Source organism: Saimiri boliviensis, chromosome 17 (genome assembly GCF_048565385.1).
Source record: "Saimiri boliviensis isolate mSaiBol1 chromosome 17, mSaiBol1.pri, whole genome shotgun sequence".
In the NCBI taxonomy this organism is placed as follows: domain Eukaryota; kingdom Metazoa; phylum Chordata; class Mammalia; order Primates; family Cebidae; genus Saimiri; species Saimiri boliviensis.
The window spans coordinates 3,808,766-3,827,307 of NC_133465.1; the positions used below are offsets into that span (position 1 = coordinate 3,808,766).

General features: G+C 40.6%; 1 protein-coding gene across 10 annotated transcripts in view; it reads left to right on the plus strand.

Annotated features, from left to right (window-relative positions):
* Nucleotides 1-18,542, plus strand: part of BCAS3 (BCAS3 microtubule associated cell migration factor) — a 661,861-nt gene that overhangs the window by 181,499 nt on the left and 461,820 nt on the right. For all 10 annotated transcript variants that reach the window (XR_012514509.1, XR_012514510.1, XM_039475903.2 and 7 more), the window contains exon 11: nt 13,932-14,015. Coding sequence is in view for 8 of the 10 variants with exons in the window: in XM_039475903.2 (XP_039331837.1) it covers nt 13,932-14,015 (84 nt within the window). In the remaining 2 variants the exon portion in view is untranslated. The remainder of the gene's footprint in view (nt 1-13,931; nt 14,016-18,542) is intronic.

The following is an 18,542-nucleotide window of genomic DNA, read 5'->3' on the forward strand; positions in this document are numbered from 1 at the left end:
GAACTGCCCATTTGAAAGTGGAGATAATATGTGAATAGTTACATATTGTCTTTGAGGAGAAAGAACTCCCTTCATAGATGCATAGCCTGAATAGGCACCAATTGTTTTCCCTCTTCAGGAACACGTGTTAATGTCTGGTGTCAAGTACAGAGACCAGACAACGTAGTGGCCTTCACAAGGAGTTTGTGAATCAAATGTTGTACCTTTATCTTGAAAATATTTCTAGATAAATGTCCTTACATAGAATTTTTTTTTCTTCTTTCTTTCTTTTCTTTTTCTTTTTCTTTTTTTTTTGAGATGGAGTCTTGCTCTGTTGCTGCCAGGCTGGAGTGCATTGGCATGATCTCAGCTCACTGCAACCTCTATCTCCCAGGTTCAAGCGGTTCTCCTGCCTCAGCCTCCCAAGTATCTGGGACTACAGGCATGTGCCCACACACCCAGCTAATTTTTGTATTGTTTTAGTAGAGACAGGGTTTCACCATGTTGGTCAGGATGGTCTTGATCTCTTGACCTTGTGATCCGCCTGCCTCAGCCTCCCAGTGTTTTGGGATTACAGGCGTGAGCCATTGTGCCTGGCCACATAGTATTTTCATAAAAGCTAGCATTTATTAGTTTCTAATTGTTTTAGCTTTGGGGCTGAGTATGGAATTATAAAATTGAATTGAATTTTGGGGTAATAATCTCCTTCAGTGAAAATGTTCTTTGACTATAAAATCTTGAGAAGCAATATATCTATTTTTGGTTTTGTTTTCTTTTAAGATTCATGGGGAACATGTACATGTTCATTACATAGATATATTGTGTAAGGGTGGTGATTGGGCTTCTAATCACCCAGATATTGAACATTATACCCAGAAAGTGATTTTTCAACTCTCAGCTGCCTCCCACCCTCCCCTTTTTGGAGTCCCCACTGTCTTCTTATTTCTGTTTTCATCATCATGTGTACCCATTGTTTAGCTCTCATTTATGAGTGAGAACATGCTATTTTTGATTTTCTGTTTCTGAGTTAGTTCCCTTAGGATAATGGCCTCCAGCTCCATGCATGTTGCTGCAAAGGATGACTTAATTCTTTCGATGGCTGCATAGTATTCCATGGTGTGTATAACCATGTTTTCTTTATTCAGTCAACTGTTGATAGACACTTAGTTTGGTTCCATGACTTTGCTATTGTGACTAGCACTGCAATGAACATACAAGTACAGGTCCTTTTAAAATGATTTCTTTTCCTTTGGATAGATACCCAGTGGTGGGATTGCTGAGTGGCATGGTAGTTCTATTTTTAGTTCTTTGAGAACTCTCCAAACTGTTTTTTCCATAGAGGTTGAACTAATTTACATTTCCACCAACAGTGTATAAGGATCCCCTTTTCTACATATTCATGCCAATATCTGTTTCTGATTTTTTAAGAATAGCCATTTTCTGCCAGGTGTGGTGACTCATGCCTATAATCCCAGCACTTTGGGAGGCTGAGGCTGGTGGATTATGTGAGGTTAGAAGTTTGAGACCAGGCTGGCCAACATGGTGAAACCCCGTCTCTACTCAAAATACAGAAAATTAGCTGGGTGTGGTGGCACATGCCTGTAATACCAGCTACTTGGCAGGCTGAGGCAGTAGAATCGCTTGAACATGAGAGGTGGAGGTTACAGTGAGCTGAGATCGTGCTATTGAACTGCAGCCTGGGTAATAAGAACAAAACTCTGTCTCAAAAAAAAAAAAAAAAAAAAAGCCATTTTCACTGGAGTAAGATGATATCTTGGTGTGATTTTTAATTGCATTTCTCTGATAATTAGTGATGATGAGCATTTTTTTCTTTTTCTTTTTTTTTTATTGCATTTTAGCTTTTGGGGTACAGGTGATGAACATGCAAGATTGTTGCATAGGTACACACTTGGCAGTGTGGTTTGCTGCCTTCCGTCCCCTCACCTGTATCTGTCATTTCTCCCCATGCTATCTCTTCCCACCCCCCCGCCCCTCCCCCATTTCCCCCCAACGGACCCCAGTGTGTAGTGCTCCCCTCCCTGTGTCCATGTGTTCTCATTGTTCAACACCCACCTATGAGTGAGAATATACGGTGTTTGATTTTCTGCTCTTGTGTCAGTTTGCTGAGAATGATGGTTTCCAGGTTCATCCATGTCCCTACAAAGGACGTGAACTCATCGTTTTTGATGGCTGCGTAATATTCCATGGTGTATATGTACCACATTTTCCCTATCCAGTCTATCATCGTTGGGCATTTGGGTTGGTTCCAGGTCTTTGCTATTGTAAACAGTGCTGCAATGAACATTCGTGTGCACGTGTCCTTGTAGTAGAATGATTTATAATCCTTTGGATATATACCCAGTAATGGGATTGCTGGGTCAAATGGGATTTCTATTTTTAGGTCCTTGAGGAATCGCCACACTGTCTTCCACAATGGTTGAATTAATTTACATTCCCACCAACAGTGTAAAAGTGTTCCTATTTCTCCACATCCTCTCCAGCATCTGTTGTTTCCCGATTTTTTAATGATTGCCATTCTAATTGGTGTGAGATGGTATCTCAATGTGGTTTTGATTTGCATTTCTCTGATGACCAGTGATGATGAGCATTTTTTCATATGTTTGTTGGCCTCCTGTATGTCTTCTTTTGTAAAGTATCTGTTCATATCCTTCGCCCATTTTTGAATGGGCTTGTTTGTTTTTTTCTTGTAGATCTGCTTTAGTTCTTTGTAAATTCTGGATATCAGCCCGTTGTCAGATGGGTAGGCTGCAAAAATTTTTTCCCATTCTGTTGGTTGCCGATTCACTCTACTGACTGTTTCTTTTGCCGTGCAGAAGCTGTGGAGTTTGATTAGGTCCCATTTGTCTATTTTGGCTTTTGTTGCCATTGCTTTTGGCATTTTGGTCATGAAGTCCTTGCCTACACCTATGTCCTGAATGGTTTTGCTTAGATTTTCTTCTAAGGTTTTTATGGTAATAGGTCTGATGTTTAAGTCTTTAATCCATCTGGAGTTAATTTTGGTGTAAGGTGTCAGGAAGGGGTCCTGTTTCTGCTTTCTGCACATGGCTAGCCAGTTTTCCCAACACCATTTATTAAACAGGAAGTCCTTTCCCCATTGCTTGTTTTTGTCAGGTTTTTCGAAGATCAGATGGTTGTGGGCATGTTGTATTTCCTCTGAGGCCTCTGTTCTGTTCCATTGGTCTATATCTCTGTTTTGGTACCAGTACCATGCTGTTTTGATTACTGTAGCCTTGTAGTATAGTTTGAAGTCCGGTAGTGTGATGCCTCCTGCTTTGTTCTTTTTGCTTAGAATTGACTTGGCTATGCGGGCTCTCTTTTGGTTCCATATGAAGTTTAAGGTGTTTTTTTCCAGTTCTGTGAAGAAGGTCATTGTTGCTTGATGGGAATAGCGTTGAATCTGTAAATTACTTTGGGCAGTATGGCCATTTTCACGATGTTGATTCTTCCTAACCATGAACGTGGAATGTTTCTCCATCTGTTTGTATCCTCTCTTATTTCGTTGAGCAATGGCTTGTAGTTCTCCTCGAAGAGGTCCTTTACGTTCCTTGTTAGTTGTATTCCTAGGTACTTTATTCTCTTTGTAGCAATTGTGAATGGCAGTTCGTTCTTGATTTGGCTCTCTTGAAGTCTATTACTGGTGTATAGGAATGCTTGTGATTTTTGCACGTTGATTTTGTATCCTGAGACTTTGCTGAAGTTGTTTATCAGTTTCAGGAGATTTTGGGCTGAGATGATGGGGTCTTCCAGATATACAATCATGTCATCTGCAAATAGAGACAATTTGATTTCCTCCTTTCCAATTTGGATACCCTTTATTTCTTTTTCTTGCCTGATTGCTCTGGCTAGAACTTCCAGTACTATATTGAATAGGAGTGGTGAGAGAGGGCACCCTCGTCTAGTGCCAGATTTAAAAGGGAATGCTTCCAGTTTTTGCCCATTCAGTATGATATTGGCTGTTGGTTTGTCGTAAATAGCTTTTATTGTTTTGAGATACGTTCCGTCAATACCTAGTTTATTGAGGGTTTTTAGCATAAAGGGTTGTTGAATTTTGTCAAAAGCCTTCTCTGCATCAATTGAGATAATCATGTGGTTTTTGTCTTTGGTTCTGTTTGTGTGGTGAATTACGTTTATGGACTTGCGTATGTTGAACCAGCCTTGCATCCCCAGGATGAATCCTACTTGATCATGGTGGATGAGCTTTTTGATATGCTGTTGCAATCGGTTTGCCAGTATTTTATTGAAGATTTTTGCATCTATGTTCATCATGGATATTGGCCTGAAATTTTCTTTTCTTGTTGAGTCTCTGCCGGGTTTTGGTATCAGGATGATGTTTGTCTCGTAAAATGATTTGGGAAGAATTCCCTCTTTTTGGATTGTCTGGAATAGTTTCAGAAGGAATGGTGTCAGCTCCTCTTTGTATGTCTGGTAGAATTCAGCTGTGAACCCATCTGGACCTGGGCTTTTTTTGGGTGGTAGGCTCTTTATTGCTGCCTCGACTTCAGACCATGTTATTGGTCTATTCAGGGTTTCGGCTTCTTTCAGGTTTAGGCTTGGGAGGATGCAGGTGTCCAGGAATTTATCCGTTTCTTCCAGGTTTACTAGTTTATGTGCATAGAGTTGTTTGTAATAATCTCTGATGATGGTTTCGATTTCTGTGGAATCTGTGGTGATATCCCCTTTATCATTTTTTATTGCATCAATTTGGTTATTCTCTCTTTTCTTTTTTATTAATCTGGCTAGTGGTCTGTCTATTTTGTTGATCTTTTCAAAGAACCAGCTCCTGGATTTATTGATTTTTTGAAGAGTTTTTTGTGTCTCTATTTCCTTCAGTTCTGATCTTAGTTATTTCCTGTCTTCTGCTAGGTTTTGAGTTTTTTTGATCTTGTTCCTCTAGCTCTTTCAATTTTGATGATAGGGTGTCAATTTTAGATCTCTCCTTTCTTCTCATGTGGGCACTCATTGCTATATATTTTCCTCTAGAGACTGCTTTAAATGTGTCCCAGAGATTCTGGTATGTTGTGTCTTCGTTCTCATTGGTTTCGAAGAACATCTTTATTTCTGCCTTCATTTCATTGTTTATCCAGTCAACATTCAAGAGCAAGTTGTTCAGTTTCCATGAAGCTGTGCGGTTCTGAGTTAGTTTCTGCATTCTGAGTTCTAACTCGATTGCACTGTGGTCTGAGAGACCGTTTGTTATGATTTCTGTTCTTTTGCATTTGCTGAGGAGTGATTTATTGCCAATTATGTGGTCAATTTTAGAGTAGGTGTGATGTGGTGCTGAGAAGAATGTATATTCTGTGGATTTGGGGTGGAGAGTTCTGTAAATGTCTATTAGGTTTGCTTGTTCCAGGTCTGTATTCAGGTCCTGGATATCCTTGTTGATTTTCTGTCTGGATGATCTGTCTAATATTGACAATGGGGTGTTAAAGTCTCCCACTATTATTGTGTGGGAGTCTAAGTCTCTTTGTAAGTCATTAAGAACTTGCCTTATGTATCTGGGTGCTCCTGTATTGGGTGCGTATATATTTAGGATCGTTAGCTCTTCTTGTTGCAGTGATCCTTTTACCATTATGTAATGTCCTTCTTTGTCTCTTTTGATCTTTGTTGCTTTAAAGTCTATTTTATCAGAGATGAGAATTGCAACTCCTGCCTTTTTTTGCTCTCCATTTGCTTGGTAGATCTTCCTCCATCCCTTTATTTTGAGCCTTTGTGTATCCTTGCATGTAAGATGGGTTTCCTGGATACAGCACACTGATGGGTTTTGGCTTTTTATCCAATTTGCCAGTCTGTGTCTTTTGATTGGGGCATTTAGTCCATTGACATTTAGGGATAGTATTGTTATGTGTGAATTTGATACTGTCATTTTGATGCTACCTGGCTGTTTTGTTGGTTAGTTGATGCAGATTCTTGATTGTGTTGATGCTCTTTTACCATTTGGTGTGTTTTTGGAGTGGCTGGTACTGGTTGTTCCTTTGTATGTGTAGAGCCTCTTTCAGGAGTTCTTGTAGAGCAGGTTTGGTGGTGATGAAATCTCTGAGTGCTTGCTTGTTCACAAAGGATTTTATTTTTCCTTCACTTATGAAGCTTAGTTTGGCTGGATAGGAGATTCTGGGTTGAAAGTTCTTTTCTTTAAGGATGTTGAATATTGGCTCCCAATCTCTTCTGGCTTGTAGGGTTTCTGCTGAGAGATCTGCTGTGAGTCTAATGGGCTTCCCTTTGTGGGTAACCCGACCTTTCTCTCTGGCTGCCCTTAGCATTTTCTCTTTCATTTCAACCCTGGTGAATCTGATGATTATGTGCCTTGGGGTTGCTCTTCTTGAGGAATATCTTTGTGGTGTTCTCTGTATTTCCTGGATTTGAATATTGGTCTGCCTTGCTAGGTTGGGGAAGTTTTCCTGGATAATATCCTGAAGAGTATTTTCCAGCTTGGATTCATTCTCTTCATCATATTCAGGTACACCTATCAGACGTAGATTAGGTCTTTTCACGTAGTCCCACATTTCTTGAAGATTTTGTTCATTCCTTTTTGCGCTTTTTTCTCTGTTCTTGCCTTCTCTTTTTATTTCATTGAGTTGATCTTCGACCTCTGATATCCTTTCTTCTGCTTGGTCAATTCGGCTGTTGAAGCTTGTGCATGCTTCACGAAGTTCTCGCGTTGCGTTTTTCAGCTCCATCAATTCACTTATACTCCTCTCTATGCTGTCCATTCTCGTCAGCAGTTCATCCAATCTTTTTTCAAGGTTCCTATTTTCTTTGCGTTGGGTTAGAACATGTTCTTTTAGCTCATTGTAGTTTCTTACTACCCACCTTCTGAAGTCTGATTCTGTCATTTCATCACCCTCCTTCTCCATCCGGTCTGGTTCCCTTGCTGGTGAGGAGTTGTGATCCCTTTTAGGAGGAGAGGTGTTCTGGTTTCGGCAGTTTTCATCCTTTTTGTGCTGGTTTCTTCCCATTTTTGTGGGTTTATCCACCTGTTGTCTGTCTCTGTCCCAGGGAGTTGGAGCTTTATGAGTTTCCGTTGCACTACTGCCTTTTTTGATTTTTCTTTCAGGTCTGACCCGCCCAGCTAGCAGCACGCCTAGCCACTGCCTGCCCGCGGGGGCTTAGCTCTGCTGTGGGCTCCGCCCAGCTGCCCTGAGCTCTTCCCTGTAGTCCTTTTTATATGGGCGTAGTTAGAACTGTCTCTGCAACGGTGGCCCCGCCTCTGTTATGGCGGACTCTCTCTGTTGTAGTAGGTTGCCTCGGCAACGGCGGGTTGCCTCGGCAACGGCAGCCTGCCTCCGTAGCCGTGGAGAGTCTCAGTAATGGCGGAAGCCCCTCCCCCACGGAGCCGGACAGTCCCGGTTCAGCTGTGCTTGGTTTGGAGGGCTCAACCCAGAGGGTTTCCAATTACTGTTTTTGTTTTCGTTGTTGTTGGGGGTGGAGGGGTGGGACTAACCGAGCCTGATCACCTGGCTCCCTGACTCAGAGTCTTTTCTTTTAAGTTGAACGACCCCACGTTCCGGTCGCTTGTTGAAAAGGCACCGGGATCTCCCGTGCTGCGACTGAGTCGGCTTGAATTGCAGCGCCGGGTCCTGGCGGATTTTTTGCCTAGGAATCTCCTGGCCTGACTCGCTATTTCAGATGAATGGGCAACTCTGCCGTCTCAGGGCTCTGCTCGCCAGCTAAGAGGGCTCCCAGACCAGTGGCTTTTGTAGGGAGAACCGCAGCAACAGGGCGTGGTCACAGCAGCCGCGCGGGCGGAATCAGCCCCACAGGGGCCAAAACAGCCGCACCGGCTGGGACTGCGACGCTGGCGACCCCTCTGCCTGGGTATCTCCTGGTCTGTGGGCAATAAGAGTTCGTCTGTAAATGCGGCGTCCACTCACCCTCTGCACCTTCACTGGGAGCTGAAGTCCTGAGCTGTTCTTAGGCGGCCATCTTCCCAGCATTCCCCGATGAGCATTTTTTTCAATGTTGGTCACTTAACGTTTCTTTTCAGAAATGTCTGTTTATGTCCTTTGGGGTTTTTCATGGAGTTTGTTTCTTTTCTTGTTCAGTTGTTTGAGTTTCTTGTATATTCTTAGTTGATGGTATAATTTACAAATATTTTCTCCCTTTGTGTAATTTGTCTGTTTATCGATTATTTCTTTTGCTGTGCAGGAACTTTTTAGTTTAATTAAGTCTCATTTGTCTATTTTTGTTACATTTGTTTTTGGGGTCTTTGTCAAAAATTCCTTGTCTAGGACAATGTTTAGAAGAGTTTTTTTTTTTTTTCTAGGTTTTCTTCTAGAATTTCTATAGTTTCAGGTCTTACATTTAGATCTTCAATCCATCTTGAATTAATGTTTGTATATGCTGAGAGATAGGGGTCTGGTTTTATTCTTCTGCTATGGCCAATTTTCTCAGCTCCATTTATTGCATAGGGTGTCCTTTCTCCATTTTGTATTTTTGTCAACTTTGTTAACAAAAAAGATCAGTTGCTTTTAAGTATCTGACATTATTTAGTTCTCTATTCTGTTCTATTGATCTATGTATCTTTTTTTCTTTTTCAGACAGAGTCTTGCTCTGTTGCTCAGGCTGGAGGGCAGTGTTGTGATCTCTGTTTACTATAACCTCTGCTTCCTGGGTTCAAGTGATTCTCTCTCCTCAGACTCCTGAATAGCTGAGACTACAGGCATATGCTACCACACCTGGCTGATTTTTGTATTTTTAGTAGAAATAGAATTTTATCATGTTGGCCAGGCTGGTCTTGAGTGCCTGAAGTCAAGTGATTCACCCACTTTAGCCTCCCAAAGTGCTGGGATTATAGGCATGTGCCTCTGTGCCCAGCCTCTGTCTATTTTTGTACCGGTAACATGCTGTTTTAGTTTCTGCAGCCTTGTAGTATAGTTTGAAATCCACAGCCTTGTAGTATAGTTTGATGCTTCCTGATTTGTTCTGTTTGCTTAGGGCTGCTTTGGCTGTTTAGGCCTTTTTTTTTTTTTCTTGTATATGAACTTTAGGATTGTTTTTAAAAGATCTATCTTTGGCCGGGCGCGGTGGCTCAAGCCTGTAATCCTAGCACTTTGGGAGGCCGAGGCGGGTGGATCACGAGGTCGAGGGATCGAGACCATCCTGGTGAATATGGTGAAACCCCGTCTCTACTAAAAATGCAAAAAATTAGCTGGGCATGGTGGCACGTGCCTGTAATCCCAGCTACTCAGGAGGCTGAGGCAGGAGAATTGCCTGAACCCAGGAGGCGGAGATTGCGGTGAGCCGAGATGCACCATTGCACTCCAGCCTGGGTAACGAGTGAAACTCCATCTCAAAAAAAAAAAAAAAAAAAAAAAGATCTATCTTCAAGTTCTGAGATTCTCTCTTTTGCCTGATGTAGTGAATTGTTAAAACTTTCTAATGTGTTTTCTGTTTGCTCCAATATATTCTTCACTTCCAGAATTTCTTTTTTTATTTTTATGTTTAAAAAATTTAAAAATTTAATTTTTTTTTTAAAGAGACAGGATCTCACTGATCTTACCGTGTCATTCAGGCTAAAGTTCAGTGGTGCAGTCATGGCTCACTGCAGCCTTGACTCCCAAGGATTCTCCTGCCTCAGCTTCCTGACTGAGTAGCTGGGTCTATAGGTGTGTGCCACCACACCAGGCTAATTTTTTTTTCTTTGGTATAGATAGGGTCTTGCCATGTTGCCCAAGCTGGTCTTGAACTCCTTGGCTCAAGCAGTCTTCCTGCCTTGACCTCCTATAGTGCTGGGATTACAGGCATAAGCCACTGTACTTGGCCAGAATTTCTATTTGACTCTTTTAAAAGATACTCATCTCTGGGCTGGGCGCAGTGGCTCAAGCCTGTAATCCCAGCACTTTGGGAGGCCGAGGCAGGTGGATCATGAGGTCAAGAGATCGAGACCATCCTGGTCGACATGGTGAAACCCCGTCTCTACTAAAAATACAAAAAATTAGCTGGACATGGTGGTGCGTGCCTGTAATCCCAGCTACTCACGAGGCTGAGGCAGGAGAATTGCTTGAACCCAGGAGGCGGAGGTTGTGGTCAGCCGAGATCGCGCCATTGCACTCCAGCCCGGGTAACGAGCGAAACTCCGTCTCAAAAAAAAAAGAAGAAAAAAAGAAAAAAAAAGATATCCATCTCTCTGGTAAATTTCTCATTTATATTCTGAGTTGTTTTTCTGATATATCTGTATTATTTTTCAGAATTTTCTTGTATCTCACAAGATTGTTTTAAATTATTTGAGTCCTATGTCTGGGATTTCATAAATTTCTTTTCGATTGAATCTGAAGCTGGAGAATTGTGTTTCTTTGGAGGCATCATATTTTCTTCATTTTTCAAGTTTCCTGTGCCATTACATTGATATTTGCACATCTGGTGCAACAGTTACCTCTTCATACTTTTACATTTATTTTCATAGAGGACTTTTTTATGGATGAAGATGTATCTGTAGTACTGGTTGGGTAGGGCAACTTGGTCTTGGTCTTGATTCTGGGTGTATACAGTAATGTAGTCTTTTTTTTTTTGCTGTATACATCATTGGGGGTATCTATTATTTACTTAATGAATCAGGGTGTGGTTATTAGTGGTGGCTGTGGTGAAGTTTTGCTGGAGACTGGGTTGCCAAGTTGGCTGGTCATCAGTATGCAGTGGTGGCAGCATTGGGCTGAGTATGACTATCCTTGTGCCCCAGAGTGATGTACATTGGCACAGTGATGTACATTGTCTCAGTGGCAACTCATGCATGTCTCGTCTCTGTCCTGGTAGCACTTGCTTTCCTGCATTGGTAGCTGCTACAGCCCATGCTTTACTTGATTCTCAGCCCCTACTGCGGGAGTGTGCCCAGATCACACCCTATTCCCAGCAGTGACAGCCTGAGGTTTTTGTTTTGTTTTGTTTTGTTTTCCTCTGAGACTGGGTCTTGCTCTGCTGCTGGGGCTGGAGTACAGTGGTGTGATCTCAGTTCACTGCAACCTCCACCTCCAGGTTCAAGCAATTCTCTTGCTCCAGCCTCCTGAGTAGCTAGGATTACAGGCATGCAATACCATGCCTAGCTAATTTTTGTATTTTCAGTAGAGACTGGGTTTCACCATGTTGGCCAGGCTGGTCTTGAACTCCTAATCTTGTGATCCGCCTGCCTTGAACTCCCAAAGTGTTGGGATTACAGGCTTGAGCCACTGCACCTGGCCTCCAAGCTTTTTGTTTGTTTGTTTGTTTTTCTAACACCTCAGTCCCAGCACTACTAGGCCCCAGCGCAGCATGCCATCTGCCAATAACTAGGTTTGAAGATGGTGTCTTACTGGTCATGGTGGCTTGTGCCTGTAGTTCCAGCTGCTTGGGAGGCAGAGTTAGGAAGGTTGCTTGAGTTCAGGAGTTCTGGGCTGTAGTGCACTATGCCAAGTGGGTGTCTGTACCAAGTTCAGCATCAATATGGTGACCTCACAGGAGTGGGGAACCACCAGGTTGCCTAAGGAGGGGTGAATCAGCCCAGATTGGAAATAGAGCAGATCAGAATTCCCATGCTGATCAGTAGTGGGATGGCAGCTGTGAATAGCCACTGCACTCCGGCCTGTGCAATGTGGTAAGACCCTGTCTCTTTAAAAAAAGAAAAGAAAAGAAAAAGAAAAGAGAATGGTGTCTTGCTATAGCCACTTAGGTCTCAGAAAGTGTATAGGACCCTCCCTGTAGCAGTTCTGTTCAGCAGTCTCCCAACATCTTCCTATGTTAAGTTTCAGGGCTTGGGAGGGTTGAGGGTCTCTCCTCTGGCTAAGATTGCATGATTCAATGGTGGGGGAAGTGGGCTGCTGGAGTTCTCTTACTTATCCTTGCCTTGTGTTAGGAAGTCACTCTCAGCCTATCCTAGCCAAGCAGGCTGTCTTCTTTCTCCTACCTACTTTTGCTGTTTCTTGTTACTTCTCTGATGAATTCTAGTTTTCTTCCTTGGACAATGTATTTGAAGTGTGACTCTCCTTGCATTATTTTGGTTTTCCTGTGTGGAGGAGATGAGCATGAAATGGTTCTTGACCAATCCTTTCTTTTACAAAAATAACATAGTATATATGTTCTTTAGAAAACTGTTTTTTTTTTTTTTTCTTTTTCTCCATAATATTTCCTGGAAACTAGTTGATTTGATAGAATTTTGCACTGTGGAAAATTCTGACTTGTCTTTAATTTTGTTGAACTAAGATGCAAATGTAATTTTCTGATGATTCTAAATTTTAGACCAAAATTTCTTACTTAGTTACTTTTATGTAGATCTACTGACTCAGTTGAATTTGAAAGGTAATAATAAGACCAGGCATGGTGGCTCACGCCTGTAGTCCCAGCGCTTTAGAAAGCTAAGGTGGGTGGATCACTTGAGGTCAGGAGTTTGAGACCAGCTTGGCCAACATGGCAAAACCTCATATCTACTAAAAATACACACACAAAAAATAGCCAGGTGTGGTGGTGCATGCCTGTAATCCCAGCTACTTGGGAGTCTGAGGCAGGAAAATTGCCTCAACCCGAGGGGCAGAGGTTGCAGTGAGCTGAAATGATACCACTGCACTCCAGCCTGGGTGATAGAGTGATACTCTGTCTCTGGAAAAAAAAAAAAAAAGAAGGAAAGGAAGGTAAGAGTGTTGTTTATTTTTATATGTTTGTCCTTGAGTATTTTAATTGCCAGAAGCAGAGAATAAGCAATAACCTTTCTTTCCTTGCTCATGCAGCAGGAGGCAGCAGAGGAATAATTTTCATAATTCTTCAAATGTGTATTTGTGGTTGAATGAGTGAGTGAGAAAAAGATTCTGTTTGCTAAAATGATCACTCTATGTGAAACCACATTTGATGACCACCTATCATTTGGAAAATTCCTCACTTCTCTCTTTGAAATCTACTTAAGCAGTCATTCAGTGTGACATAACAGATGGCCTAAAAAAAAATCTTGACTTTGTATCATATCATACTTCTAAGGGTTTTCCATTCTATTATATTACTATTGCTTTCAGGGATATTTAAAATAACGATGTCAGTTATAAAGAAATTTTTGAATTAAGAATAAAAATTACATATCAATCTTCATCAGAGGATCTGGTTTTAAACTATGTAAAGCATTTTTAATTTTTATGTTTTGGGAGATACAGATTCTCTGTGAATTCCAAAGGTTTTAAAAAACTCATGATGTGCGGTTCTAATATTCTACCCTTGTCATTTTGTTTTTTAAAAATGTTAAACATACAAATCTGGCTAATGACATTTTTACTAAATGTAGGAAGTGAGGACCAGTGGTGAATTTAATCCTGGCTTATTACTTAGCATATGAAATAATCATGTATCTCAAAGTAGGGATTCACTTTGAAAATTGGCAGTTTGCTTTATTCACGTCAGTCACAAATAAGGATATGTCTTTTTTATTCCTAATGGTAAAAGCTTAAGCTCTCTGAAGTGGACAGCTGGTATATGTGTCATAGTTGATTTACACATAATTGTAACACTTTTCCATTGCCACAGTTGAAAATGTAAATATGGCAAAATCTTTTGTCTACTTTTTATATTTTCTTTTATAAACTTTGTGGAGGAATTAACAGGATAAAACATATAATTTGTTAACATGTCAGAGATTTAAGTTAGGAAGTCATGTGTAAGTCCTTTGAGTATGTTTTTAAAATTTATTTGTGGAAAGGCCACCAGACCCCAATTCTACCATTTCAGAGTTTATGGATTCTTAAAGACTATTCATCTTGTAATTAAAACTGTAGTTGAGCATGAAACTGCCTGAGTGGCACCAGTAGATTATAAAAAGGGGTAAAAATGTCTCAGCAGCGCTTTTAGCTGTTTGTCTGAAATACACTCATGCAAACATTCCCTCCCATCACCATCACTATGCATGGTGAATAAGCTCTATCCTAATAGCTTGCAGAGTTAAACTGAGTAATAGAAATGACCTTCTGCTTTTCTCCCTTTCTTTTTCTCAGTTGATTCGATGTCATCAGTCCCGTGGTGGAGCCTGTGGAGACAACATTCAGTCTTACACTGCCACAGTTATTAGTGCTGCTAAAGTGAGTACCTCTGAAATCTCGGAGAGTTGTGATTATGTGTAGTAATTGTTCAGTTTTCTTTCCTGAATTATATTTTCTATTGTAATGATTGTAGTGCTTGTACTTCTCCAATTTTAAATATTTTAAGTTTGTTAGCTAGCTTCAAATCTGTTATCAAATTACTACCACATTTGGAAGAAGCTTTCCATGTTTTAAACAGTGACTTCTGGATTCTCTGTGATTTGCATCATTCTACCTACACTGACCTCCCTTTGCATCTTTGAACATTTCTGAGTCTTCTTCTCATGAAAGGAATATTATTCCCTGTGAAAACTTGAATCAGCTCCTTGTCACATTCAAAGATTCTTTCATATCAAGGGGCTGCCCCTTCATGTTTGTCAAGTGAGCTCTTTTTTTTTCATGTGTATGAGGGTAATTTTGATGATGGCTGGTAAACTTTATGCTGATTATAGGGTATTCTTATAACCACTAACCTTTTGAATTGTGAAGTATATAACAAAACAATTCTAATAATAGGAATGACAGAGTGAATCTAAATGACAGCATATAACAGAAAGCACAACCATTGAGAAAAGAACAACAGTTGAAAGCAAACCACGGAGTGGGAATCAAAGGTCACACTGTTTTATGTAAAACAAATACAAAAATACTTCATATTTGATCACAGACGCTTACATGATGTGCTTCAGAATGTGTTCCTTGGTTTGATGAGAGAAGCATTACATATTTTGTACCCAAAAGATAATTAACCTTTATGCCTATAGCACTATGAATTTTAGATTTCAGAAAATTTTTTTTTTTCTTAAGACAGGGTCTCGCTCTGACAGCTTAGGCTGGAGTGAACATCCACCTCAGCCTCCCAAGTAGCTGGGACTACAAGCGCGTGCTGCCATGCCCTGCTAATTTTTTGTATAGTTTGTAGAGACAGGGTTTTGCCTTGTTACCCAGGCTGGTCTTGAACTTCTGAGCTCAAACAGTTCGCCCATCTCAGCCTCCCAAAGTGCTGGGGTTATAGGTGTGCACTACCACACCCAGCAGTTACAGAGATCTTAATAAAGATTGCTCACTTTTCTAATTGTGTAGAAAAAATTATGATGGCTATTTCAATGAAGAGCTAAGAGAGAGTATTTAGAAAGCATCTTTAGTATTAGTCTCTTTATTTATCCACAAAATATAACAATGAGATGTTTATCTCAAGTATTAGACTCCTTTTCAACTTCTCTGTCTCATACACATGGATCACAATAGCTTAGCTTATGATCATTTTGAGTAATTTTCAGTTATGGAATGGAGAATAACTTTTCAGCTCCTGTTTGCTATTCTTATGTTTTTATGCGCTTATATAAAAACAAAGTGACCTCAGTCTGTGTTTTGTTGTGGACCTGCTGGAGGGAGTGAGACTGGACTTAAGACGTTTTAAAAATAACAAGTGCAGGCCAGATGCAGCCGCTCACACTAGTAATGCCAGCACTTTGGGAGGCCGAGGCAGGTGGATCACGAGGTCAGGGGTTCAAGACCAGCCTGGCCAAGATGGTGAAACCCCTCTCTACTAAAAACACAAAGATCAGCCCAGCATGGTGGCAGGTGCCTGTAATCCCAGCTACTCAGGAGGCTGAGGCAGACAATTGCTTGAACCTGGGAGGTAGAGGTTGCAGTGAGCCGAGATCACACCACTAGATTCCAACCTGGGCTTCAGAGTGAGACTCCGTCTCAAAGTAAATAACTAAATAAAAATAAAACAACAAGTGTAGACTCCCCACTTTCTCATACCTCAGTATTGGGAACTGTGAGGCATATACTCATGTCTTCCACTTTTAAGACTCTAAGAAATTATGTTTAATATAACACCTTAGGACTGGATACTGTGGCTCATGCCTGTAATCCCAGCACTTTGGGAAGCCGAGGTGGGAGAATCACATGAGCTCAGGAATTTGAGACCAGCTTAGGTAGGCAACATAGTGAGACCCTGTCTCTAAAAAACAAATTTAAAAATAATCTGAGTGTGGTGGTGCGTGCCTGCTGTCCCACCTACTCCAGAAGCTGAGGTGGGAAGTTTTCTTGAGCTTTGGAGGCCAAGGCTACAGTGAGCCATGATTGCACCAGCAGTCCATTGCACTGCACTCCAGCCTGGACAACAGTGTGAGATTCTGTCTCAAAAAAAAAAAAAAAAAAAAAAATCTTAGTTCAATTTTCAGTAGGCTATTGGCCATTAGTAGGTTGGTTATAATTCATTCTAAGCTCTGGCAATGTATAAATTTCTGCAATTGGTTTTTGAATAAAGTGGGTAACATTTAATTTTAGTTTAATTGTTTTTGCCTGATGTCAATGCTTATTCATATTCATGATTATAAATTTACAAAATAAAGGGAAAAAATCACTAATGAACATTAAGGTTACCCGTCTTTTGATAGCATGTGTGTTTGTGTATACATGCATATTTTAAATTGTTATTACTTATTTATATTTAACATTTTTTTCTTTTTTGAGACAGTCTTGCTTTGCTGGGAGTGCAGTGTTATGCTCATGGTTCACCAAAACCTCCAACTCCTGGCTCAAGCAATCTTCATGCCTTGGTCTTCTCAAGGGCTGGAATTACAGGCATCAGCCACTGTGCCTGGTCTGCATGTTTAATTTTTAGAAACACTCTGAATCTAATTATATAGTGTACCCTGACCTTTTAACTTACAATAAATATATCTAACTCAAATGTCATTAAATATTGTTGAAAACATTTTTTCATGTTCATATATTATATATATACATTTTTCCATATCCCAATAATATTGGACTCCTAGTCAGAGCATATGAATATTTTGGAATTAAAACATATTGTCAAATTATTTTGTTAAAACTTTTTCTAAGCTGGGTGTGGTGGCTCATGCCTATAATACCAGCACTTTGGGAGGCCGAGGCAGGCAGATCACCTGAGATCAGGAGTTCGAGACCAGCCTGACCAACATGGAGAAAACCTCTTTACTAAAAATAACAAAATTAGCTGGGCGTGGTGTTGCATGCCTATAATCCCAGCTACTTGGGAGGTTGAGGCAGGAGAATCTCTTGAACCAGGAAGGTGGACATTGCGGTGAGCCGAGATCGTGCCATTGCACTCCAGGCTGGGCAACAAGAGTGAAACTCTTCCTCAAAAACAAACCAAAAAAACCCCCAAAATTAGCTGAATGTGGTGGTGCCTGCCTGTAATCCCAGCTACTCAGGAGGTTGAGGCAGGAGAATCACTTGAACCTGGGAGGCAGAGGTTGCAGTGAGCTGAGACTGGGCCACTGCACTCCAGCCTGGGTGACAGAGTGAGACTCTGTCTCAAACAAAACAAAACAAAACAAAACAAAACAAAACAAAACAAAACAAAAGAAAACAAAACAAACAAAACAAAACACACAAAACCAAAACCACCCCACAACTTTTTCTAGACATAGAGGGATCCTTCATTTCACTTTTTAAAAAAAAAATTTTATTGCATTTTAGGTTTTGGGGTACATGTGAAGAACATGCAAGATTGTTGCATAGGTGAACACGTGGCAGTGTGATTTGCTGCCTTCTTCCCCATCACCTATATCTGGCATTTCTCCCATACTCTCTCTCCCCAACTCCCCACATTTCACTTTAAAAGTTTGGATATTTTATATAGAAAAGATTGAAAAGTTGGAATGATTTCTCCTGCTAAATGATAATTTCTCCCAATAAGGTATTGGATATTACCTTCTAAATGTTTGTAGTTAAATTAACTTTTTGAGGTATGACAAAGTTCTACTTTTTTTTTTTTTTTTTGAGATGGAGTTTCGCTCTTGTTACCCAGGCTGGAGTGCAATGGCGTGATTATGGCTCACCGCAACCTCCGCCTCTTGGGCTCAGGCAATTCTCCTGCCTCAGCCTCCTAAATAGCTGGGATTACAGGCACACGCCACCACGCCCAGCTAGTTTTTTGTATTTTTAGTAGAGACGGGGTTTCACCATGTTGACCAGGATGGTCTTGATCTCTCGACCTCGTGATCCACCCGCCTTGGCCTCCCAAAGTGCTGGGATTACAGGCTTGAGCCACCGCGCCCGGCAAAGTTCTACTTTTGTGTGGTAACTACATCAGAATGACTGCTCTAATTACATAGTATAATTCTAAATATATTTTTCTCCTTGTTACTCTTTCATTATGTGTTATACTCCTCTTAGTGTGTTAACTTGTGAAAACTCATACATGTGTAATCTCTTAACTTTTCTGTTTGAGAGAATATAAGGGTTTTTTTTTTTTTTTTTTTTTTTTAAACCCACAAAGAGATTTCCAGACCTAGCAACGTCTAGAGAATCCTTTTTAACCTTTAAGAATAAACAATGTCAAAATTACAAAGACTCTTCCAGAGAATAAGAAAACTCAGATTATGCGCAATCTGGTTTGATGAAGCCAGATCACCTCAATACTAAAACTTGATAAGAGCATTATAATTCAAGAACACTACAGTCTGAATCAATGAACATAGATGCGAAAAATCTTAAATAAAATATTTGCAGAAAAACATCATT